The sequence below is a fragment of the Lithobates pipiens genome, unplaced genomic scaffold (genome assembly GCF_037356315.1).
Source record: "Lithobates pipiens isolate NorthernLeopardFrog02 unplaced genomic scaffold, aLitPip1_a1.2 Scaffold_1, whole genome shotgun sequence".
Taxonomy (NCBI): Eukaryota; Metazoa; Chordata; class Amphibia; order Anura; family Ranidae; genus Lithobates; species Lithobates pipiens.
Genome location: NW_027507685.1, coordinates 219301994 through 219322069, shown reverse-complemented (window position 1 = coordinate 219322069; position 20076 = coordinate 219301994). Strand labels below are relative to the sequence as shown.

Below are 20076 nucleotides of genomic sequence, written 5' to 3'. Positions count from 1 at the left end.
CCTGCAAGCTGACAACACTGCACTGAAATTTTAAACAATGTTACTAGCCCTGTTTGTAAACTCCAGAATACCTTTCACCAATGTTACTGAGTTAAGAAGAGTGGGACATGTTCTGTAGTCCAGCATACTTCCTGTCTTGGAGTAGCAATGCTACTATTCTATGGGGACAGTACATTAAGGGGTTGTCATCCTAGGACAGGAAGTGTGTTACTAGCAGAATCACCAGGTGAAACTTACATTGTGGTTCTAGGGAGGCCCGGAAAAGCAGGCTAGAAGACGTAGGTGGAGGGCCGGGCATGACAAATGGTAGGGTGAAGGAACGGATGGGGTTAACTGGAAGGACAGAGAGAAAGGGGGTAGAGTTATGGAAAGAAATTAAAGGGGGTGGAGAGATATAAAAGGAGGGGGAGGAGTTTTAGCGGCAAGCGTGGGACAGAGCAAGGGTGAAGTTGCCCACCCACTTGCCCATTTGTGTTGTGGGGTTTAACTGTATTTATGTGTTGTGTTGTTTTTCTTGTTGTTTGTCTGTGTTTACTTCTCTTACAGGGGTCGGTGATGCGGGTCGTCATAGCAGCTGTAACGGCGGTGACTTTGGTCTTTGATGGGGCAAGGAAACTGATGTGATGGAAGTGTGGGGGGGCTCATAAGTGGTATGTGCCCCCTTTTGATGTATCCCAACGGAAGGGTAGGCTGGAATACGGGATTGGTGGCACTGCAGGAAAGGGGGTTGTCTCCGGGCTGATAAAAGGCCGGAGGCCTGGTATGGTAAAGTTTGGTCCCGCAGTGTACTGGTGGAGAGTGTCAAGTTAAAGGTGAAACCGGGTACCGTCAAAGACCAACTGACTGGGAGTTTAACATTGCCATTGCTAAATAGTGTTTTATAAATAGTTAATAAAGTTATTTGCTGCTATGGCCATTTACACTCCAAACTCCGCTGGGGTCTATTTATTGGGGAAAAAGGGAATAGGTAATAGGTAGGTCTAAGGGTAAAAAGGGGTGTACAGAGAGTTGGTGATATCCCAAATACATTGGTTATGGGTTTAGATACACTTTAGGACTAAATTTTTCTACCTGATCTGATGAATAGAATAGATCATTTACTGGGACTCAAGTGGTTAATTAATATGGGTGCCTTTATTACCTTTTTGCAAAATATGGACTTAGCCGTTATCAGTGAAATATAAACTGACACATAAAGCATCTATGTTAAAATGTTTCTTTACTGACAATTAGAGACTGGAATATGGCAAAAGATGGCCTTGGATGTCTTCTGTCTTTATAAATGTTCTTCAGGTCTTGTCAATGGTTTTTGATGGACATAATGATACTACCAACCTATACTGCTTTGTTTCTCTGCCAAAATGAAAGACAGGTCTAAAAGGAAAAAAAAGTATGATTAAGCCTACTTAATTTATTTCAAAATAAATATGTATGTGACTTGTATGTTATATGGATTTTTTTCACAAGAAGACAGATCAGTATCTGTGCTCTAAGGAACAGCCCCAGGGACATCCTAAAAAATATATTATACAGTTTTCATATTAGTGCACTTGAATCAGAAACAATTGAGTAGTGTCCATGATACTATATTTATTTGCACAAACATCCAAATTTTCAGGACAAGCTTTTGGGGTGTACTCCCTTTCTTCAATGTCCATGCAGTGCTGCTTGTACCTTGACAAAGGTGGTACACCCTGAATCAGGTTTATCGTGGAACTTTTGGAGTATGCTACTACACATAATTTTTTTTGGCATGCTAATAAGTATTACCTTAAGAAAAAGGGTGTGGCCATGGGGGCAAAGTTTGCCCCCAGTTTGGCCAACCTTTTTATGGGGAAATGGGAGGAGGACGTCATCTATGCTAATATGAGACCAGAGCTGGCCCTCTGGGCAAAGCATATCGATGAGGTCCTCCTCCTATGGAATGGTACCTTGGAATCTCTAGAGAGATTTATGACAGGTCTAAATATGTACGATAGAGGTATAGAATTTAAATATGTAGCCAGTCAACATGCTATTAACTTTCTAGATTTGAATATTTGTAATGAAGATGGTGTACTGATGACATCTACTTACTTTAAAACCACTGATCGCAATTCGTTCATTCCTCGAGACAGTTTTTTGATTGAAAATGTATACTTTATTTTGCAAGAAAATATACAAAAAACAAAATACTTTGAACAGGGTACATTCCACACTGTACTGCAACGCAGTGCATAAATACACTACATAACAATACAGTTCCAAGCATACAAATAAATTACATTCATCCTGCGGTATGATGCCTGATGTGTTGCGCAGAGTAATAATACCCTGAAACATCACATCATGCATGACGCCGCATTACCCTGAAAGCATTACCAAAAACGTTACCAAAAACATGTCATCAAGTCATACGGTCTTAGTCAGAGTCAAATGGCATTTCAATGAGCAACAGGTGGGGGGGGGGGGGGGGAGGGGTGGAGAAGTTGGGGTAGGGAGGGGAAAGAGTTCACAGGCCCGAAGCTTTATTGAACTGCCAAAAGGGTACATAGTGGTGGGAGGGTGGGGGGGGAGGGGAAATCTTCAGACCTCCTCTTCCTCCTTGTTGTCCATCAGGTGATAGTCTCTGAGCAGACTGTGAGTCAGTCTGCGACAGTCCTCGATGGACATCCTCTCCCTCTGGTGGATGAGGCGCTTTCTGGCACACCAAACAGCGTCCTTAAAGCAACACAGCACCCGCCAGGCACTATCAATGTCCTCCTGTGAATGAGTTCCACAAAAGAGTCCGTTTAACACACCAAAGTGTAATAGCAGTCTGTGGAACAAAGTCTTTGAGATCAGGTTCCAGAGCCCTTAACAGGTCCTGTGCAAAGGGACACTCCCAGAAAACATGCAGAGCAGTTTCCTCCTGGATGATGCGGAGTTCAAGAAGTCAAGAAGGTAACGGTAAGCCCAATCAAACCAGCCTCTCCTTCGGGGGTCAGCGCTACATTAATATTTATCTTTGTGCATAATTTATGTTGTAGTACGTTTTTTTCTGCTTGTTCTTTTTTAAGCATTAAAGGCTTTTTTTAATGGTATTTCACGATTGGAGTCCGTCTTTTTTCCTCTTAGCCCTTGTACACAAGGTCGGACATTACGACAACAAAATCCATCGGATTTTGTCCGACGGATTTTGTCTGAAACTTGTGTTGCATACACACGGTCGGACAAAGTTGTCGGAAAATACGATCGTACGTAACGTGATGACGTTATTTTGTTAGGACGGGACTACATTCAGGCTAGTAGCCAATAGCTTTGGTCTAGGAATTTGATTTGAGCATGCATAGCACTTTGTCCGATCAGAATTCTCTACACACAATCGGACAAATTCCGATCGGATCATGTTGTCGGAAAGTTTTATAGCCCAGCTCTAAAACTTTGTCCGTCGGATATTCCGATGGAAACAGTCCAATGAAGCCCACACACAGTCGGATTATCTGACAACACGGTCCGATCGGAAATTTTCCGTCGGAATGTCCGACTGTGTGTACAAGGGCCAACACTCATGGTCCTGAGCCCGGGTGCATCTTTTTCAGATTAGTGGATTCACTGGCCACACTTTTAAGCTTGCCGCCTCTTGCTGAAACGACTTTTTGTCTATCAGCAGAAGACTCCGAACACATTAGGGACAGACGAGCCTATCCACCAACTGATCTTCACACTGCCCTCCTCTGTCGGGTCTCCTTGTTTACCTTCGGAAGTGGCTGACCAGACTTGAAGCATCAGAGATTCATTCATACCTGCAGAGGGCTGAATCTGCTTGCAATTGTGACTCCGCTTGCAAGGGAGTCCACTCGCTCTGGTAAGGACCCTCACTTACAGATTTATTTATTCAAAGAGCTGAAAGTTGATAGGCATTTGTATTTGCTTTCGAATTGGACCGAAGTGATTTTTTTTTTTTTTTTTAATCTTTATTATAATGTTTTTTCACAATTGTTTTGCTCACTGAATTATATATGGACACTTTTTTGATTAATTTCAATTGGGACATTTTAATAGTCATTTGACTATATGAAATGTATCTTTTGTAGCGCAGCAATTTATTTTTATTTGACTTTTTCATTTTGATGGTGCAGCTTTTTATTTTTATTTTTAGTATAGTTTGCTCTTGTCTGGTGCGGTATTTCTCAGTTTTGGCCATATAATTTATTATGTAATACAAAACTATGCTCTGTAATGCTCAATTAATATTTAATTTTCATATCAGAATATATATTTGGGCTGCATTACCAATAGAAATTGAATTCACAGAGAAATGGACTACAAAGAAACCACATCAACAGAAGCTAGCTGACCACGCAACTAAAGTCTAGTACACACGATCAAACTTTCCGACAACAAAACCGTGGACTTATGTTTGAAGGGTGTTGGCTCCAACTTGTCTTCCATACACATGGTCACACAAATGTTGGCCAACAATTACTAACATAGTGACTTAAAAGATGTATGTGATATCTCCATTATGAACGCTAGTTTTACAGGATCGATCCCTTCCGGCTTGTCCTGGCTTCCGAACATGCGTGTTACTTGAGACTTTTGTGCGATGGACTTGTGTACACACGATTGGAAAGTCCGACGACAAAATTTTGTTGGTGGAAAATTTGAGAACATGCTAGCCAACATTAGTTGGTGGAAAGTCCGACAACAAATGTCCGATAGAGCATGCACACGGTCGGACTTTCAGCTAACAAGCTCACATCCAACATTTCCCATTGGAAAATCTGATTGTGTGTATGCGGCATACGTTTTATATTAAAGTGCATGTCCAACCAAAAGGTTTTTGTAGTTATGTAGTTTTTGAGTGGGAAAATATTCAAACCCCTTTCAGGTTTTTACTGCTACCTGAGCCCTTTGTTAAGGAGATTTACCCTTACTGACTTTTAATCAGATAGGAAAAGAAACTCTCTAATGACAACAAAGGGAGAAGTAGAAATTCTTTTCTCTAGTAGATTAGGGGGAAATTAAGACCCCGTGTCAGTTTTTAATTTTTGGGATTACCGATGCAGATTTTCAATTCCTTTCTAGTGGAACCGTTGTCTGCAGTGCAGGACGTGGGAGTAAATCACTCTAACGGAGCCCCTGATAGCATTAAAATACTCAACAGGAATTCTAATCCTTCTCTACTCTACTAAGTTTTGGCTTGACGTACACGTTAAACTTCTAGAATTGCTCCTAAATTTGTTATAGTGGTACAGTGCACCTTTATTGGGGATTAAACTGGAACCAAGCTACAACTGCTATCTCTGCAACCCATCATCTGTAATCAAGGAAAATAGGAACTTAATTTGCTATTTATTTTTAAATCCCCAATTATCTATTATGCGGCATTATTCTGAATTCAGATACTCACCTGTGTTGTTCTGCTGTGATCCGATGATCATGTGTAGCAGCCTAGGTCCTGCGTCGCCATCTTGAGCCTCCTCAGTCAACGGAAGCCAGCCTCCTCTTCTGCGTTCAGGCAGCTGGCCTCTGATGACATATGGCTTTGTAATCCGGATTTGAGGTCTAGAGCTTGCAGACTTAAAAACATCTTGGGTGGGATAAAGCCTCCAATCCTGGGCCCAGGTCATATAGGAAACCTGCAGGTTGTGTGTGTGTGCGTGTACAAGTAATTTGCAAAAAAAAACATTGTAAAAAAAAAATAAAAATGTAAAAACTACTCAAGAATGTTTGTGATAGCAACTATACCCAAACACATCAAGTGTAATACAGTGCAATTATAAACAATGATGAAAACCCCTAAGGGCCGGTTCACACTGCGGGCGATGCGAGGCGACACCGACTTGCCTCGCCGCGACCTGCCGTGACCTCAGCGGCGATTTGCAAATGACTTCTGTATAGAAGTCAATGCAAGTCGCCCCGAGGTCGCCCAAAAGTAGCACAGGAACCTTTTTTCTGAGTCGGAGCGACCCGAGTCGCTCCTCTCAGAACGGTTCCATTGTACAGAACGGGGGCGACTTGTCAGATCGCGGCGAGGCAAGTCGTATCGACTCGCATCGCCCGCAGTGTGAACCGGCCCTAAGGGTCAGGTATTCCAAACAACTTCTGAAATAAAAATGAGTTTGATTTATAAATATTTTAAAGATATTAGATTTTAACTATGTATTTGATATTGTAAATGAAAGTGGTATTATTTTTTGTTGTGCCTACCTCCAATGAATAATCAAATAATCTGTATTTTCCCTAACTTAATTTACTAACATTACAAGATAAAATTAAAATGAAAAAAAAAATTGTGGAAACAAATATCAATTATCAATTTCTTCTATCTACTTCTTTTGGGCGACAGGTGTCCAGCGATTTTGTTTGTGCGATTTTGCCGCAATTTGTTGGGCAACAATTGCAGCAAAATCATGCCATGATTGGGGTGCCATTGAAAGTAACGGGATCGCAAGCACAGCCCATGTTTTTCGGCAATTTGGGAATCGCAAGCAGAATAGCACCAATTCCGCCCACGATCCGGAGCTCCTTGGTGTGAATGGAGCCTTAGGGGTTTTCACCATTGTTTATAATTGCACTGTATCACACTTGATGTGTTTGGGTATAGATGCTATCAGGAGCATTTTTAATTACGTTGTTTTTAAGTATTTTTTTTTTACGGTGGTTTCTTACTAATTAAGAGTATCATTGTTCCACTAACGTGCAGGAGAGTTTCACCACTATTCATACATTATAAATAGGGTAGCACTACACTTTCTTTGTATTATATGTGTGCGCATGCGTGGGAATATCTTATGCATGTACAGACACGTCTCCCAAATCCCTAGCAGAGATCGGAGGCACATTTGCGCACACATGGGACAATAAAGGAGGAGGAGCAGCAGGAGAATTCTGGCAGAATGAAGTTCCTCCTTGGGAAAGCTTGATACTTTGTCATGATGAATGAGAAAAGTCGCAGGTTCCTTTTCTTCATTTATTTTGAAGATAAAAAATACATAGTGACACTTTATTTTTTTCAGCACTGTACAGAGAATAAATTCCTTACCATTTATACAGGAACCTTAATGTTAGTGAATGAAAAACATGATGCAAAGTCCTTAAAGACAGTTACTTCGGCAGGATCCAACTTACTCGACTTTGCTGTAAAATATATGAAAAAGAAAAATGTGAGATATTATTGTACGATACAGTTTTCTGCTTATCAGTGAGCAGAGATACACTATATCATCATGGTGCAGCAACTGGCCAGCCATAGGTCCTGCATGACTCTGCATGAGCTTATAGCACAGTGCATTTCTCAATCCACTCATCGTCACCCCTCCGCGCTATCCGTGGCCTTACCTTATACTGTGGTAGAGGTGCGGGGAGGACGAGGTGGTGGTGCACTGCCAAATCCAAGCTTCTGGAAGAGGCTGTTGCTGCCATCGGGCCCTTGCTTCTCCTCCCAGACAAACAGGAGGCGGGTCCTGAGATCTGATTGGCCGGGAGTCCTAAGACGCCCGGCCAATATTCCTGATTGGCAAGGAGGAGAAGCAGGAAGACCTTAATGAATATTCATTCACTAATGTCACACAAGTGGATGGGCTCACTGATTGGCTGGGAGGAGAAGCGGGGAGACATTAGTGAACATAGAGCCTCCAGCTGTAATTACGTGCTAAAAAAAATGAAATACATGAGTCCGGCGCCCTGCATGGAGATTAGGGGGGCCGGGTGCATGGATTGTGGCTCCCCTAATGGACGGGCCGCCACTGTGCCCTATTCAACAAGTTACTACATAGGTACCACAAATAATAAGGCTAGCATGAACAAGACAGTTAGCCCTTGGGTGGTGTTGGTTCTGTTCTAGGTTAGCATGAGTTAGAGAGATAGGTAGAGCAGCTACTTTTTTCTTTTTTTTAAAAGTGCACCTATGCCCAGGCTATGCGCATTATTTCTTAACAGCCATAAAAGAGCTTTAAAACAAGCCATCCCTGACCTCTGTAGCTGCTTATATTGTAATTCATTCTCAAAGATCACAGCAAAAATGTATGTGCACACTAAAAGCGCCTATAAACTATTTATTGTTATAATTTATAAAGCTCTTCACATCAGTGGATTAGAGCCCAGTGCATTGCGTTTTTAAAAAGATCTTGCTTGCTGCATCCGTTGAATGTTTTCGTGCATTGCTTATTGGAACACATGGAAAATGCACTGGCCATGCATTAAAATGCATTTTAATAAGCGTGTTTTTCAAGATCACATGCCCACATTTCCAACAAACACAGACAAAACCCACAAGATGGAGACAGGAAATGACGAAGAGAAAGAAAGGGTATGTAATACGCACGTAAAATGTGTCTTCAAAATTCTGCAGATGTTTCTAAGTAGTTTGAAACTGATTGAAACACAGCTGTAATGCCTGGTCACGCCAACGCATTAGAAGATGCACTTGTGTTTTCTTCAAAGCGTGCACGTTTTATGGGGTTATGGTATTTTTACTACTCATTTAAAGCAAAATGTACATTTATGTTCTAATTCCCTCTAGAATTCTCTAGAATTGTTACATTGTATCTCTTGTTACATAGATGTATGCATTTCCTATTCTCCAAAATGTGATTTACTACTGTCAATAATAAAAGAACATTAGTTCTCTACAAAAGTTCTCCTCCTTAGGGGAGGAACCACAGGGAAAGGTAAATAAGAGAGCTGATATGTGGGATGGCTTTGATGGGAAAACCTAAAAGCCATTCAGCCATTTAACACTAACCACATACATGATATGATCCTATGAAAAATACCTCTGTGTTCCTAAAGAAGTTAAAGTGTGAAACATGTTAAACTGAGACACTCTCTCTCTCTCTCTCCCCTTAAACCACTCAAGTGTTGCTTTAGCAGTGTGTTTGGGGTCATTGTCCTGCTCGAAGGTGAACCTCTGTCCTAGCCTCAAATCACACACAGAGTGGTAAAGGTTTTGCTCAAGAATATCCCTGGATTTAGCACCATCCATCGTTCCCTCAACTCTGACCAGTTTCCCAGTCCCAACTGCTGAAAAACTTTCCCACAGCATGATGCTGCCACCACCATGTTTCACTGTGGGGATGGTGTTCTTTGGTTGATGTGATGTTTTGGGTTTTCACCAAACATAGCGTTTTCTTTGATGGCCGAAAAGCAAAATTTTAGTCTCATCAGACCAGAGAACCTTCCTCCATACATTTTGGGAGTCTCCCACATGCCTTTTCGCAAACTCAAAACGTGCCATTTTGTTTTTTGCTGAAAGTAATGGCTTTCTTCTGGCCACTCTGTCATAAAGCCCAACTCTATGGAGCCTACGGCTTATTGTCCTCCTATGTACAGATACTCCAGTCTCTACTGTGGAACTCTGCAACTCCTCCGGGGTTACCTGAGGTCTCTGTGTTGTCTCTCTGATTAATGCCCTCCTTGCCCGGTCTGTGAGTTTTGGTGTGCAGCCGTCTCTTGGCAGGTTAGCTGTTGTGCCATGTTCTTTCCATTTGGTTATAATAGATTTGATGGTGCTCCAAAGGATCATCAAAAATTTCGAGATTTTTTTAAAACCTAACCCTGACTTGTACTTCTCAACAACATTGTTCCTTACAGGTTTGGAGAATTCCTTGGTCTTCATGGCAGTGTTTGGTTAGTGGTGCCTCTTGCTTAGGTGTTGCAGCCTCTGGGGATCCATTACATATAATACAGATTAAAAAAAACATTGAACTAAAGGCTGTAATGTAACAAAATAAGTAAAAAGCCAAGGGGGTGAATACTTTTCCAAGGCGCTGTATGTATAATATATATATATATATATATATATATATATATATATATATATATATATATATACAGTCATACCCCACTTTTAAGTACACAATAGGGTTTATTTACTAAAGCTGGAAAGTGCAAAATCAGGCTCACTCCTGCATCAAAACCAATCAGCTTCTAACCCCAGCTTGTTCAATTAAGCTTTGGTAATAAAACCTGGAAGCTCATTGGTTTCTATGCAGAAGTGAGCCTGATTTTGCACTTTCCAGCTTTAGTAAATAAACCCCATTGTGTACTTAAAAGTGGGGTATGTATATATATATATATATATATATATATATATATATATATATATATAGGTGGCATGTGAGAGGGATATCTATGTTTCATTATGCATAGGCTTACACATTGACCTTAGATTGCATCCTATTTTTATGATAAAACTAAAAACTGATTTGAGAATACTAAAATTTGCAAATATGATCTTTAACCTATATAGCGTTTTGATGTTGTTGGCGGTTGGCACCCTTAAATTCTTTTTTTTTCTCTTAATTCTTTTTTTAAATCAGACAAGCATGTCCATATATGAGAAGACAATATATACTTAAAACACGAACATTCAAGATAACAAAAAAAGCTCCAACTTCATCATTCAATCACCGACCAAGATAGGCAAGACTTACCACATAAGGAGATTAAACTATTAGAGCATTAATAGGGGGAGATTTTGCTAAAACTTGAGCACTCAGAATCTGGTGCATTTGTGCATGGTAGTCAGTTTCTAACTTCAGCTTCTTCAATTAAACTTTGGCAATAAAAACTGGAAGTTGATTGGTTTCTATACAGAGCTGCCCCAGATTTTGCACTCTCCAGTTTTAGTAAATCTCCCCCTAAATGTCTGAAATGTTAAAGGTTTCAAAGAAAAAAAAAGAAAAGTAAAAAAATTAATTAAAAAAACTCAAGCATATAATTTAAGCAAGAGATCAAAAAAGCACCTTTAACCCCCGCACGCCGATATACGTCCTAAGTTTGAAGAGGAATATCATTGTTATGGTAGCAGCTAGCTGGCTGCCATAACCCCAGTAACCTATTTTTCGGCCGGCGGTCCGATTTCCGATAATAGTGGTCTCTGTGGTGGATTCGCCGCGAGATCACTTTTATTGGCAGCGGGAGAGGTGAAAAAAAGTGAACTTTTTTTTACAACACAGTGTAAAAATAAGAAATAAAAGGTGAAATAAATAAGAAAAAAAATAATTTTTTTAAACGCGGCCCGTCCTGCCGAGCTCGCATGCAGAAGCGCATATGTGAGTAGCATCCACATATGAAAACAGAGCTCTTCTGTAACTCAAAAAACGCAACCTGTAGATTTTTTTAAACGTCGCCTATGGAGATTTTTAAGGGTAAACGTTTGTCACCATTCCAGGAGCAAGCGCAGATTTAGAGCATGACATGTTGGGTATCAATTTACTCAGCGTAAGATTATCTTTCACAATATAAAAAAAAATTGGGCTAACTTTACTGCTGTCTTATTTTTTAATTCAAAAAAGTGTATTTTTTTCAAAAAAAGTGTGACAGAAAGTATTACAACAATACTTTGTCATTTTATTCTCTAGGGTGTTAGAAAAAAAAATTATAATTTTTGGGGGTTCTAAGTAAATTTCTAGCAAAAAAAAACTGTTTCTAACTTGTAAACGACAAATCTCAAAAAGAGGCTTGGTCCTTAAAGAGGAAGTAAACCCTGATGGGTTTACTTCCTCTTTCATTCCCTGCAAAGGTAAAGCATAATGGACTACAGGAGCCAGCGAAGTCATCGCTGTCCCCTGTAGTTTCGAGCGTCCATCTTCTTGGTGGGTCTCGCTGCTCCGGCGCTGTGATTTGACGGAGCAGCGATGACGTCACTCCCGCGCATGCGCACGGGAGCCGAAACTCGCGGCATGTCGCCGCGATCTGCAGCTTACCCAGTGCGCCTGCGCGCCGCTGTCTACAGCGCATGCGCCATAGACAGTGGTGGCTGTCTTCAGGTAAATATCTCCTAAACCGTATAGGTTTAGGAGCTATTTCTTGGACCTACAGGTAAGCCTTAATCTAGGCTTACCTGTAGTTCAAAGGGGTTTGTAAGGGTTTACAACCACTTTAAGTGGTTAAAAGCACAGTATTCTTTGGTAGTTGTATTGCCTTATTATGTCACCTTATTTAGACAGTTCCCACTTTGGATGGATTAAACATGAGTCATAGCCTTGCACTGGCTCTGAGCTAAATATCCCCTGTGCTCCAGCAAAAACTTCTTCCTTCTAATTTAAGGGAACCCCATCACCCACTCAGTGGAATAGAAACAAGTGATGCATCTTTGACTATTTTATCTCAACCTTAACTTTAATACCCCTTTCACACCACACCGCCCATAGCATGGGCGGTAAAACGCCGCTATTTTTAGCGGCGTTTTATCGCCGGATTTGCAGCGGATTCGTGGCGCATTTTGGGCGCTAGCGGGGGCGCTTTTACCCCCGCTAGCGGCTGAGAAAGGGTTAAAACTGCCGGCAATACGCCACAATAGCGGCGTTTTGCCGGCGGTATTACAGCGCTGCCCCATTGATTTCAATGGGGAGCAGCAGTGGAGGAGCTGTAAACACACTGCTCCTTCACCGCTCCGAAGAAGCTGCTGGCAGGACTTTTCCCTGACGTCCTGCCAGCGCACCGCTGCAGTGTGAAAGCCCTCAGGCTTTCACACTACATACAATGGTGCAGCTTCTTTAGGGCGGATTGCAAGCGCTATTTCTAATGCTATAGCGCCTGCAAAACGCCCTGGTGTGAAAGGGGTCTAAAATGTACCAAAGAGTCAACCAATCATATAAGGAGAATCAATCACAGAGGTTGGATTTTTACAGCCAACTGTTTTGACATGTGCCGAGCTGTGTGATCAGATCACTGGCTTTTAAAGTCTTCAGAAAAAAACTCCTAAATTAAATGTCAGAATTTTTATACATAATTAAACTTTTTTAGCACCCAAAAAAAGCACTTTTTAAAAACACAGTGATTAGACATACATTATAATCTGTAGACATTAGATTCTGTTATCCACTATTATTTTCATGAAAAACCCTTGTGGACACATTTTAGGGTAAAAAAATCTTGTTTCTGATACAGTAAAATGCTTAACGCTACATAAAGGGATCCAATGGAATGCTACATAAAAGTAATCAAATCATTTTATATGACATCTGATCAAATCCTTTTTGTGGAGTTACAATTTTTACCCTCTCCTGAAGAAGCGCTTTTTTTTACTGTGAAACGTGTTCATGGGTCTTGATTAATTCCATAGTGGAAAAAATTGTATCTAACAGGGTCTAATGTCTAAACATTGTAATATATTGTGCATCTATTCACCGTATTTTTAAAATGTTTCTTGGTAATATATATTTTAAAACAAAATATCAAAAATTTCACTTTATGGAAGTGTTTTAATGCTGAGAAAAAAAAACGCCCTTTTTATTGAGAAAAGATCAGATTACCCAACTTTGCAGACACCCAGGCATGTACTGGCCATCGGGACTACCGGGAGATTCCCGGTGGGCCGATGGCTCAGTGGGCCGGTTTCAGTGATAGCCTAGCCAAATGAATGGCTGCGCTACTCGCACAGCTATTCATTTGAGCACCGCTGTACTTCTGAGCACAGCGCGGCGCACTTCGGCTCTTTCCGCCCCCACTCGGCGCTCTCATAACACATCTTCGGCCACCTCCGTCACCGCTCGGCTTCCCCCGCCCTGCTCCTCTCCGACAGCGAACAAAACTCGGCTATCTCCGGCGGCCCCCGCGGTAACGGACGCTGTGAGTTTAAATGAGCCGGGGGCCGCCATGAGAGCAGCCGACAGGCAGAGAAGTCCCTGGAGCAGACGAGGGAGCCTGGAGGATGGCGGTGCTGCAGGAACCCATCCAGGTAACCGGCCGGCCGATTGAATACTGTATATAGCACATGGCTGGATATATATATATATGCTGTGCATGTGTGTATATATTATATATATATATATATATAGCTGTGTGTATATATATATATATATATAGCAAAGGATGTGGTGCTAAATAAAATAACATAAAACATCCATTTGGTGAAAATAATGGTTAAAATAATATGCAAAATCCAACATAGCTAAAAGTTCACCAAAACTGTCAATTAATATTAAAATGTGCATAAAAATATTTTCAGCAAAAAAATCATATATAAAAATGCTTATAATTAAAAACCCCCCTTTTTTTTGTACTCTTTTTGCACTTTAATACCAAGGACATAGTTTGGATAAAATGGTTTTAATTATAAGCATCGTTTATATACAAATTTTTTGCTGAAATTTTTTTTTATGCACATTTCAATATTAATTGACACGTTTGATGTACTTTTAGCTATGTTGGATTTTTTGTATTATTTGAATCATTATTTGCACCAAATGGATTTTTTTTATGTTATTTTGGTTAGCATCACATCCTTTGCTATATATTCAATTTATCTGTGGGTTTGTGTTAGGCCCCTTTCACACATGCAGATGATATGTCCGTATTTCATCCATCCGTTTGCAGATGAAATACGGGCATACATTCATCCCTATGGGATAGCGGGTGTCTGCGGATGAACATCCGCAGACACCCGATTTCATCCGCCTCCGCAACAGTCCGATTCTGCAGACGGAGGAAAATCCTATTTTTCTATCCGTCTGCAGAGCGGATCGGATGAACACGGACAGACGGTCCGTGCTCATCCGATCCCCATAGAGGAGAGCAGAGATCTGACAGGGCGGTCCCCGCACAGTGTGCGGAGACCGCCCTGTCCGCAGCCGGCTCAGCGGGGACAACGGAGCGATCCCCGCTGAGCGAGCGGATCATCACGGGGCGGATCATTACTGATCCGTCCCGTGTGAAAGGGGCTTAAACCTGTTTGATGTTGGCAGCTTCTCATTACTGCGGTTGATCAAAAATAGGTGTGCGCATTAGTTGCTTATTTTAAAATATATAATGCAGAGCCAGACTTCGGGCAGGTGACAGGGGGACACCAGGGGGTGGGGGGGGCTGGAAAATAAAAGATCACCAGCAGTGTGCTGTCGGCTTCTGAGTTTGCATACTCCTGCTATGTGTCTAGCCGGGCTGTGATGACGTCACTCTCGTGCAAGTGCGCAGCATACTGTTTTTGTGCGCGTTTGCAAAATTGGAGTGGGTCGGTCTGGATGAAGTCCAGGGCCAAATTTTTGTCCCAGTCCAGCCCTGCAGACACCCCAGCAGTTGGCTGTAAAAATCCAACCTCTGATTGATTCTCCGCACAAGACTGCCTTTCTAAGTTATCACTTAGTGGAGCGCCAGTTGTCACTAGAACAAGAAGTCATGAAAAAATCTCTTTAACAGAGACACAGGCAAAAAATAAAAAGAAACCTTTGGTAGAAGTAGAAGAGTTATGCCACATACACACAACCGGACAGAGTTCTGACGGACTTTCGATGGAGTTACGTCGGACTTCCAACCAAACTGACTTGCCCACACCGAAGTCCGTTTGTTCTGAACGGGATGCCGTATGGCGGGACTAGAAAAGGAAGTTCAATAGCCAGTAGCTAATAGCTGCCCTAGCATCGTATTTGGTCCGTCGGACCAGCATACAGACGAACGGTTTTCCCAATAGAAATTGATTACGTTGGACAGATTTGAAACATTTCTAGGTCTGTCTGAATTTTTTAAGAAAAAAGTCAGATGAAGCCCACACGCGATCGTAATATCCGACGGAATGATTCCGTCTGACCCTTTTTGCCGGAGAGTCCGGTCGTGTGTATGTGGCATTAGGAGTTGCCAATGTTATTGCTGCTTTCCTAATCAGACTAAATTACATAAGAAAAAATCAATTCACTCTGACAACTTCTAATCCCTTCCTATGCTAAACAGATCTGTCGAAAAATAGTTTTGGCTGGAGAGCCCATTGAAGCCAAGGAACACTCCAGACTCATAAAATGTTTTACTTCCTAAATATTTATTTGTTTTTTGTAGAGGAATATTTAATGACTTACATAACAGATAAACAGCAGTAACCGGATCCTTATTTCTTCCACTCCAGACAATCAATGAGTCTCCTACCGATAGATGGAACACTACAAAATGATCTCCATCTATAGAAAAAAAACACAAATGTACAAGATCAGATATTGTTTCATCATTTTCAATGAATATTTTTTCACAACAGTTTCAGAAATAAATTACAGAGTGAAGTAGATGGTAAAGTAATATGCCTTATGCCGCGTACACACGATCGGACTTCCCGGCGGACAATCCGACTTTGCAGCTGAGGTCCGCCGGACTTTCAAATGAATGGACTTGGCCACACATGATCACTCCAAAAGTCAGACAGATTTGAACGTGGTGACGTAGAATAAGGAAGTTCATAGCCAGTAGCCAATAGCTGCCCTAGCGTCGGTTTTAGTCCGTCGGACCAGCATACAGATGAACGGATTGTCCCCTAAAAGCCGAGTCCGGCAGACAAATTTGAAGCCAGTCTTATTTCTAGGTCCGCCGGACTTTTGGGAAGAAAAATTCCGCTGGAGCCCACACATGATCAAATTGTCCAACAGACTCTAGTCCACCAGAAAGTTCGATCGTGTGTACGCGGCATTAGAGATTAGGACAGTGGAAGGAATTAAGTAGTTTAGCAAAAGATAGCTGAGCAGGACTGACACAATTCCATCTACGAAAATGCTGTGTTGGCAACCTAAAGCAGGACCTGGGAGATAAGAAGGGCATTTCTAAAAGATCAACAAGTATTTTCTGTCCTTGCAAAGTCCACTTCAATACAGGGCAGGTTTACCCGCTTCCTGCCCAGGCCAATTTTCAGCTTTCAGCGCTGTGATACTTTGAATGACAATTGCACCGTCATGCAACACTGTACCCAAACTAAATTTGTTTATCATTTCGTTCATACAACTAGAATTTTCTTTTGGTGGTATTTAATCACCACCATTTATTTTTTATTTTTTGCTAAATAAATTTAAAAAGACTGAAAATTTTGCCCAAAAAAGCATGCTTTTTCTTCATTTATGTTATAAAATTTTGCAAATAAACATTGTTCTTCATAAATTTAGGCCAAAATGCATTCTGCTATATTTCTTTGGTGAAAAAAAACCCAAATCAGTGTATATTATTTCGTTTGTAGTCCAAAAACTATGGTATATATCTGAAAATGTATCAATCCTGATGTACTGATGGCTGGTCTCATTTCTTGAGGCTCAAAAACACCAGGACAGTACAAATCCCTTAAATTACTCTTTTTTGGAAAGTAGACAGTCCAAGCTATTTAGTAAGAGGCATGAAGTTCTAACTTTTAGTCATATTTTTTTGGAAAATTAAGAAAAAAATAAATAAATAAATACTGTCGCCATTGCAGTACAATGTCATCATATAACTGATGTGGATGTGATCAGAGACACTGGTGACAGTACGAAAAAAATAGTAATTAATAGTAGTAAAAAGTCATTATCAAAATAAATAACAATATTTTTCTCAAAATTATTATTTTTATTACTTTTTTTTCTATTTACGATTTTTTAACACACTGTGACCAGAGCAATATAATATTACCACAGTAACATTGTACTACTCTGGGGAAGTGATCAAGATTTTCTTTTTCTTTTTTTTTTTTTTTTTACACATTATGATTGCTTATAGCAGTGGTCTCCAAACTGAGGCCGGGGAACCAGATGTAGCCCTATGTTTGCCTTTATCTGGCCCTTGGGACATTATTCCACCAACTGACACTAATGATGGAGCAACATTCCCCTACTGACACCATGAATGGGGCACTATTCTTCTCATTGATATCACCAACGAGGTTCTATTCCTCCAATTAAAACCAATGATGGGGCACTGATGGCCGGGCCTTTTCTACCCCCACTGGCCACAATCTGGCCCTCCTAAAGCCAGAAGGACTGTCCTTCTGGCTTTAGGAGGGCCAGATTGTGGCCAGTGGGGGTAGAAAAGGCCCGGCCATCAGTGCCCCATCATTGGTTTTAATTGGAGGAATAGAACCTCATTGGTGATATTAATTGGCTCTTTTCTTAGAAAGTTTGGAGACCCCTGGCTTATAGCAGTGAATTTCATTTGCTAAATGAAACTGATTCATTTTGTTTGTTTTGTTGTGATTAGCTATGATTGGCCAGAGCTAATCACATGGTACAGATGGGCTGTGATTGGCCCTGTCTGTACCATGTGATTGCATTGACCAATTACAGCTAGCAACACAATTATACACAATGGATGGCATGAAAGGAAGCCATTCATTGTTTGCAACTGTCATTTGATCTGCTGTGATTGGTCACAGCGGTCTCATGGTACTGGCAGCAAGCCGGTACACTGATCAGTCATTAGCTGTGTCCAATGGACACAGCTGGTGACAGATCATGCTAAAGCACAGCCCTGGAGGACGTCATATGATGCCCACCCAGATTGGCGAAAGGTCCACCTGACCATCATTTTGTCACAGGCCGGGCAGGAACTGGTTAAAAGAGAATTTGAGGTTAGTAAAGAAACAAACATACATTCTGACCTCCATGCTACAGCATCTGTATGATGCTGTCCCACGCAGGCTGAAAGATCACCTGACCTGCTGATCTCAGTCTGCTTGTAGTGGAGAGCAGTGACTGCCAGTCGCCAAACCCCACCGGCTCTGCTCCTCCAGCACTCACTAGACTGCTAGGCTGGAGGCATTGACATTGACTTGGGCTCTCAGTCATGTCCTGAAGAGTGGAGCTGGATGTCAATCAGGCAGCTGGATGGATACTGACAACAATATGAGGACTGTTTCGGGAACTTGGCGCTGCTCTGCTACATCAGCTGATAGACTGTAATACCTTTCTTTTAAGAAGGATAAGACATTGGGAAATCTGCATGTTTTTAACTTGTCCTGCAAGGTACCTTAGAGCTAAATTTCAAGCAAAAATACATGGTCAAAATACATATGTACACAAACAGTGTAACCTGCTAGAATAACTGTAATCATAATTAGACATTCATCTGATTTAGACACTCCTGCCAGATAGAATAGTTAGCTTGTGACCTCACTTCTCTCCCCAATGCAGCTTGGTCATCAGCAGGCTCAAGGCTGATGATTGGATAATAATATACACAGCTAGGAACAAACTGTATGGGGTGAAGGGGCTTATGCAGAAGTTATAAATGTTGCAAATTTTTTAGATGCATGAAATAAAGTGAGCATGTTAGCTCCAGCAGAGGTCATGGTGGCATGTTAGCTCCAGCAGGGGTCATGGTGGCATGTTTGCTCCAGCAGGGGTCATGGTGGCATGTTAGCTCTTGTGGAGGTCATGGTGGCATGTTAGCTCCAGCAGAGGTCATGGTGGCATGTTAGCTCCAGCAGGGGTCATGGTGGCATGTTAGCTCCAGCAGGGGTCATGGTGGCATGTTAGCTATTGTGGAGGTCATGGTGGCATGTTAGCTCCCGCAGAGGTCATGGTGGCATGTTAGCTACAGCAGGGGTCATGGTGGCATGTTAGCTCTTGTGGAGGTCATGGTGGCATGTTAGCTCCAGCAGAGGTCATGGTGGCATGTTAGCTCCAGCAGGGGTCATGGTGACATGTTAGCTCCAGCGGAGGTCATGGTGGCATGTTAGCTCCAGCGGAGGTCATGGTGGCATGTTAGCTTCAGCAGGGGTCATGGTGACATGTTAGCTCCAGCGGAGGTCATGGTGGCATTTTAGCTCCAGTGGAGGTCATGGTGGCATGTTAGCTCCAGCGGGGGTCATGGTGGCATGTTAGCTCCAGCAGGGGTCATGGTGGCATGTTAGCTCCAGCAGGGGTCATGGTGGCATGAGGTCATGGTGGATGGCAATGTTAAGTTAGAAGTAGCAGGTACTGGACTGAAGCTCGGGGGGTGATATCTTTCACTGGGACAAGCTACACCAATGCTTAGTTCACTTACCAACAATGTCTTCAAACTTGTGATTACTATTCTCCATTGTTGTGTTTTTCTTCAATGTTATTTTCATTCTGCAGTAATTGAATAGATTTGTAAAAATAAAATGTGGTAAACATAAAATATTAGTGTAATGAACACTTTAAAGGATAGGTTCAGCTTTGGGAACCTGTTTTTAGGGTGGAACATGTGACATGTTCCCGATCCTGCAGTGGCTCTGCGACCTAAGCCCTCTGTAGGACAGCAGTATCGGGAGAAATTCCCCATACAAACCCACATGGCTGCTTCATTCATTCACAGAGTTCTGTTAATGAATGAGCTACAACTACCGACAGCCTTTGCAACCGCTGGCTTGTAACTCTCAATTAATTACAACAGTGCTGACTGCAGGAGACCTGCAAGGCAGCAGCGATC

At 41.7% G+C, this 20076-nt stretch overlaps 1 protein-coding gene across 2 annotated transcripts in view; it reads right to left on the bottom strand.

The window, feature by feature from the left end:
• Positions 1-1115: 1115 nt before the first annotated feature.
• The window catches only part of LOC143983309 (uncharacterized), an 87523-nt gene continuing 68562 nt past the window's right edge, over positions 1116-20076 (bottom strand). The window contains exons 18-21 of one of the 2 annotated variants that reach the window (XM_077482847.1): positions 19669-19736; positions 15756-15854; positions 7010-7104; positions 1116-1374 (exon numbers count right to left, since the gene is read on the bottom strand). In XM_077482847.1, coding sequence (XP_077338973.1) covers positions 7013-7104; positions 15756-15854; positions 19669-19736 — 259 coding nt within the window. In that variant the 3' untranslated portion in view covers positions 1116-1374; positions 7010-7012. The remainder of the gene's footprint in view (positions 1375-7009; positions 7105-15755; positions 15855-19668; positions 19737-20076) is intronic. The other variant, XM_077482855.1, reaches the window with a different exon arrangement.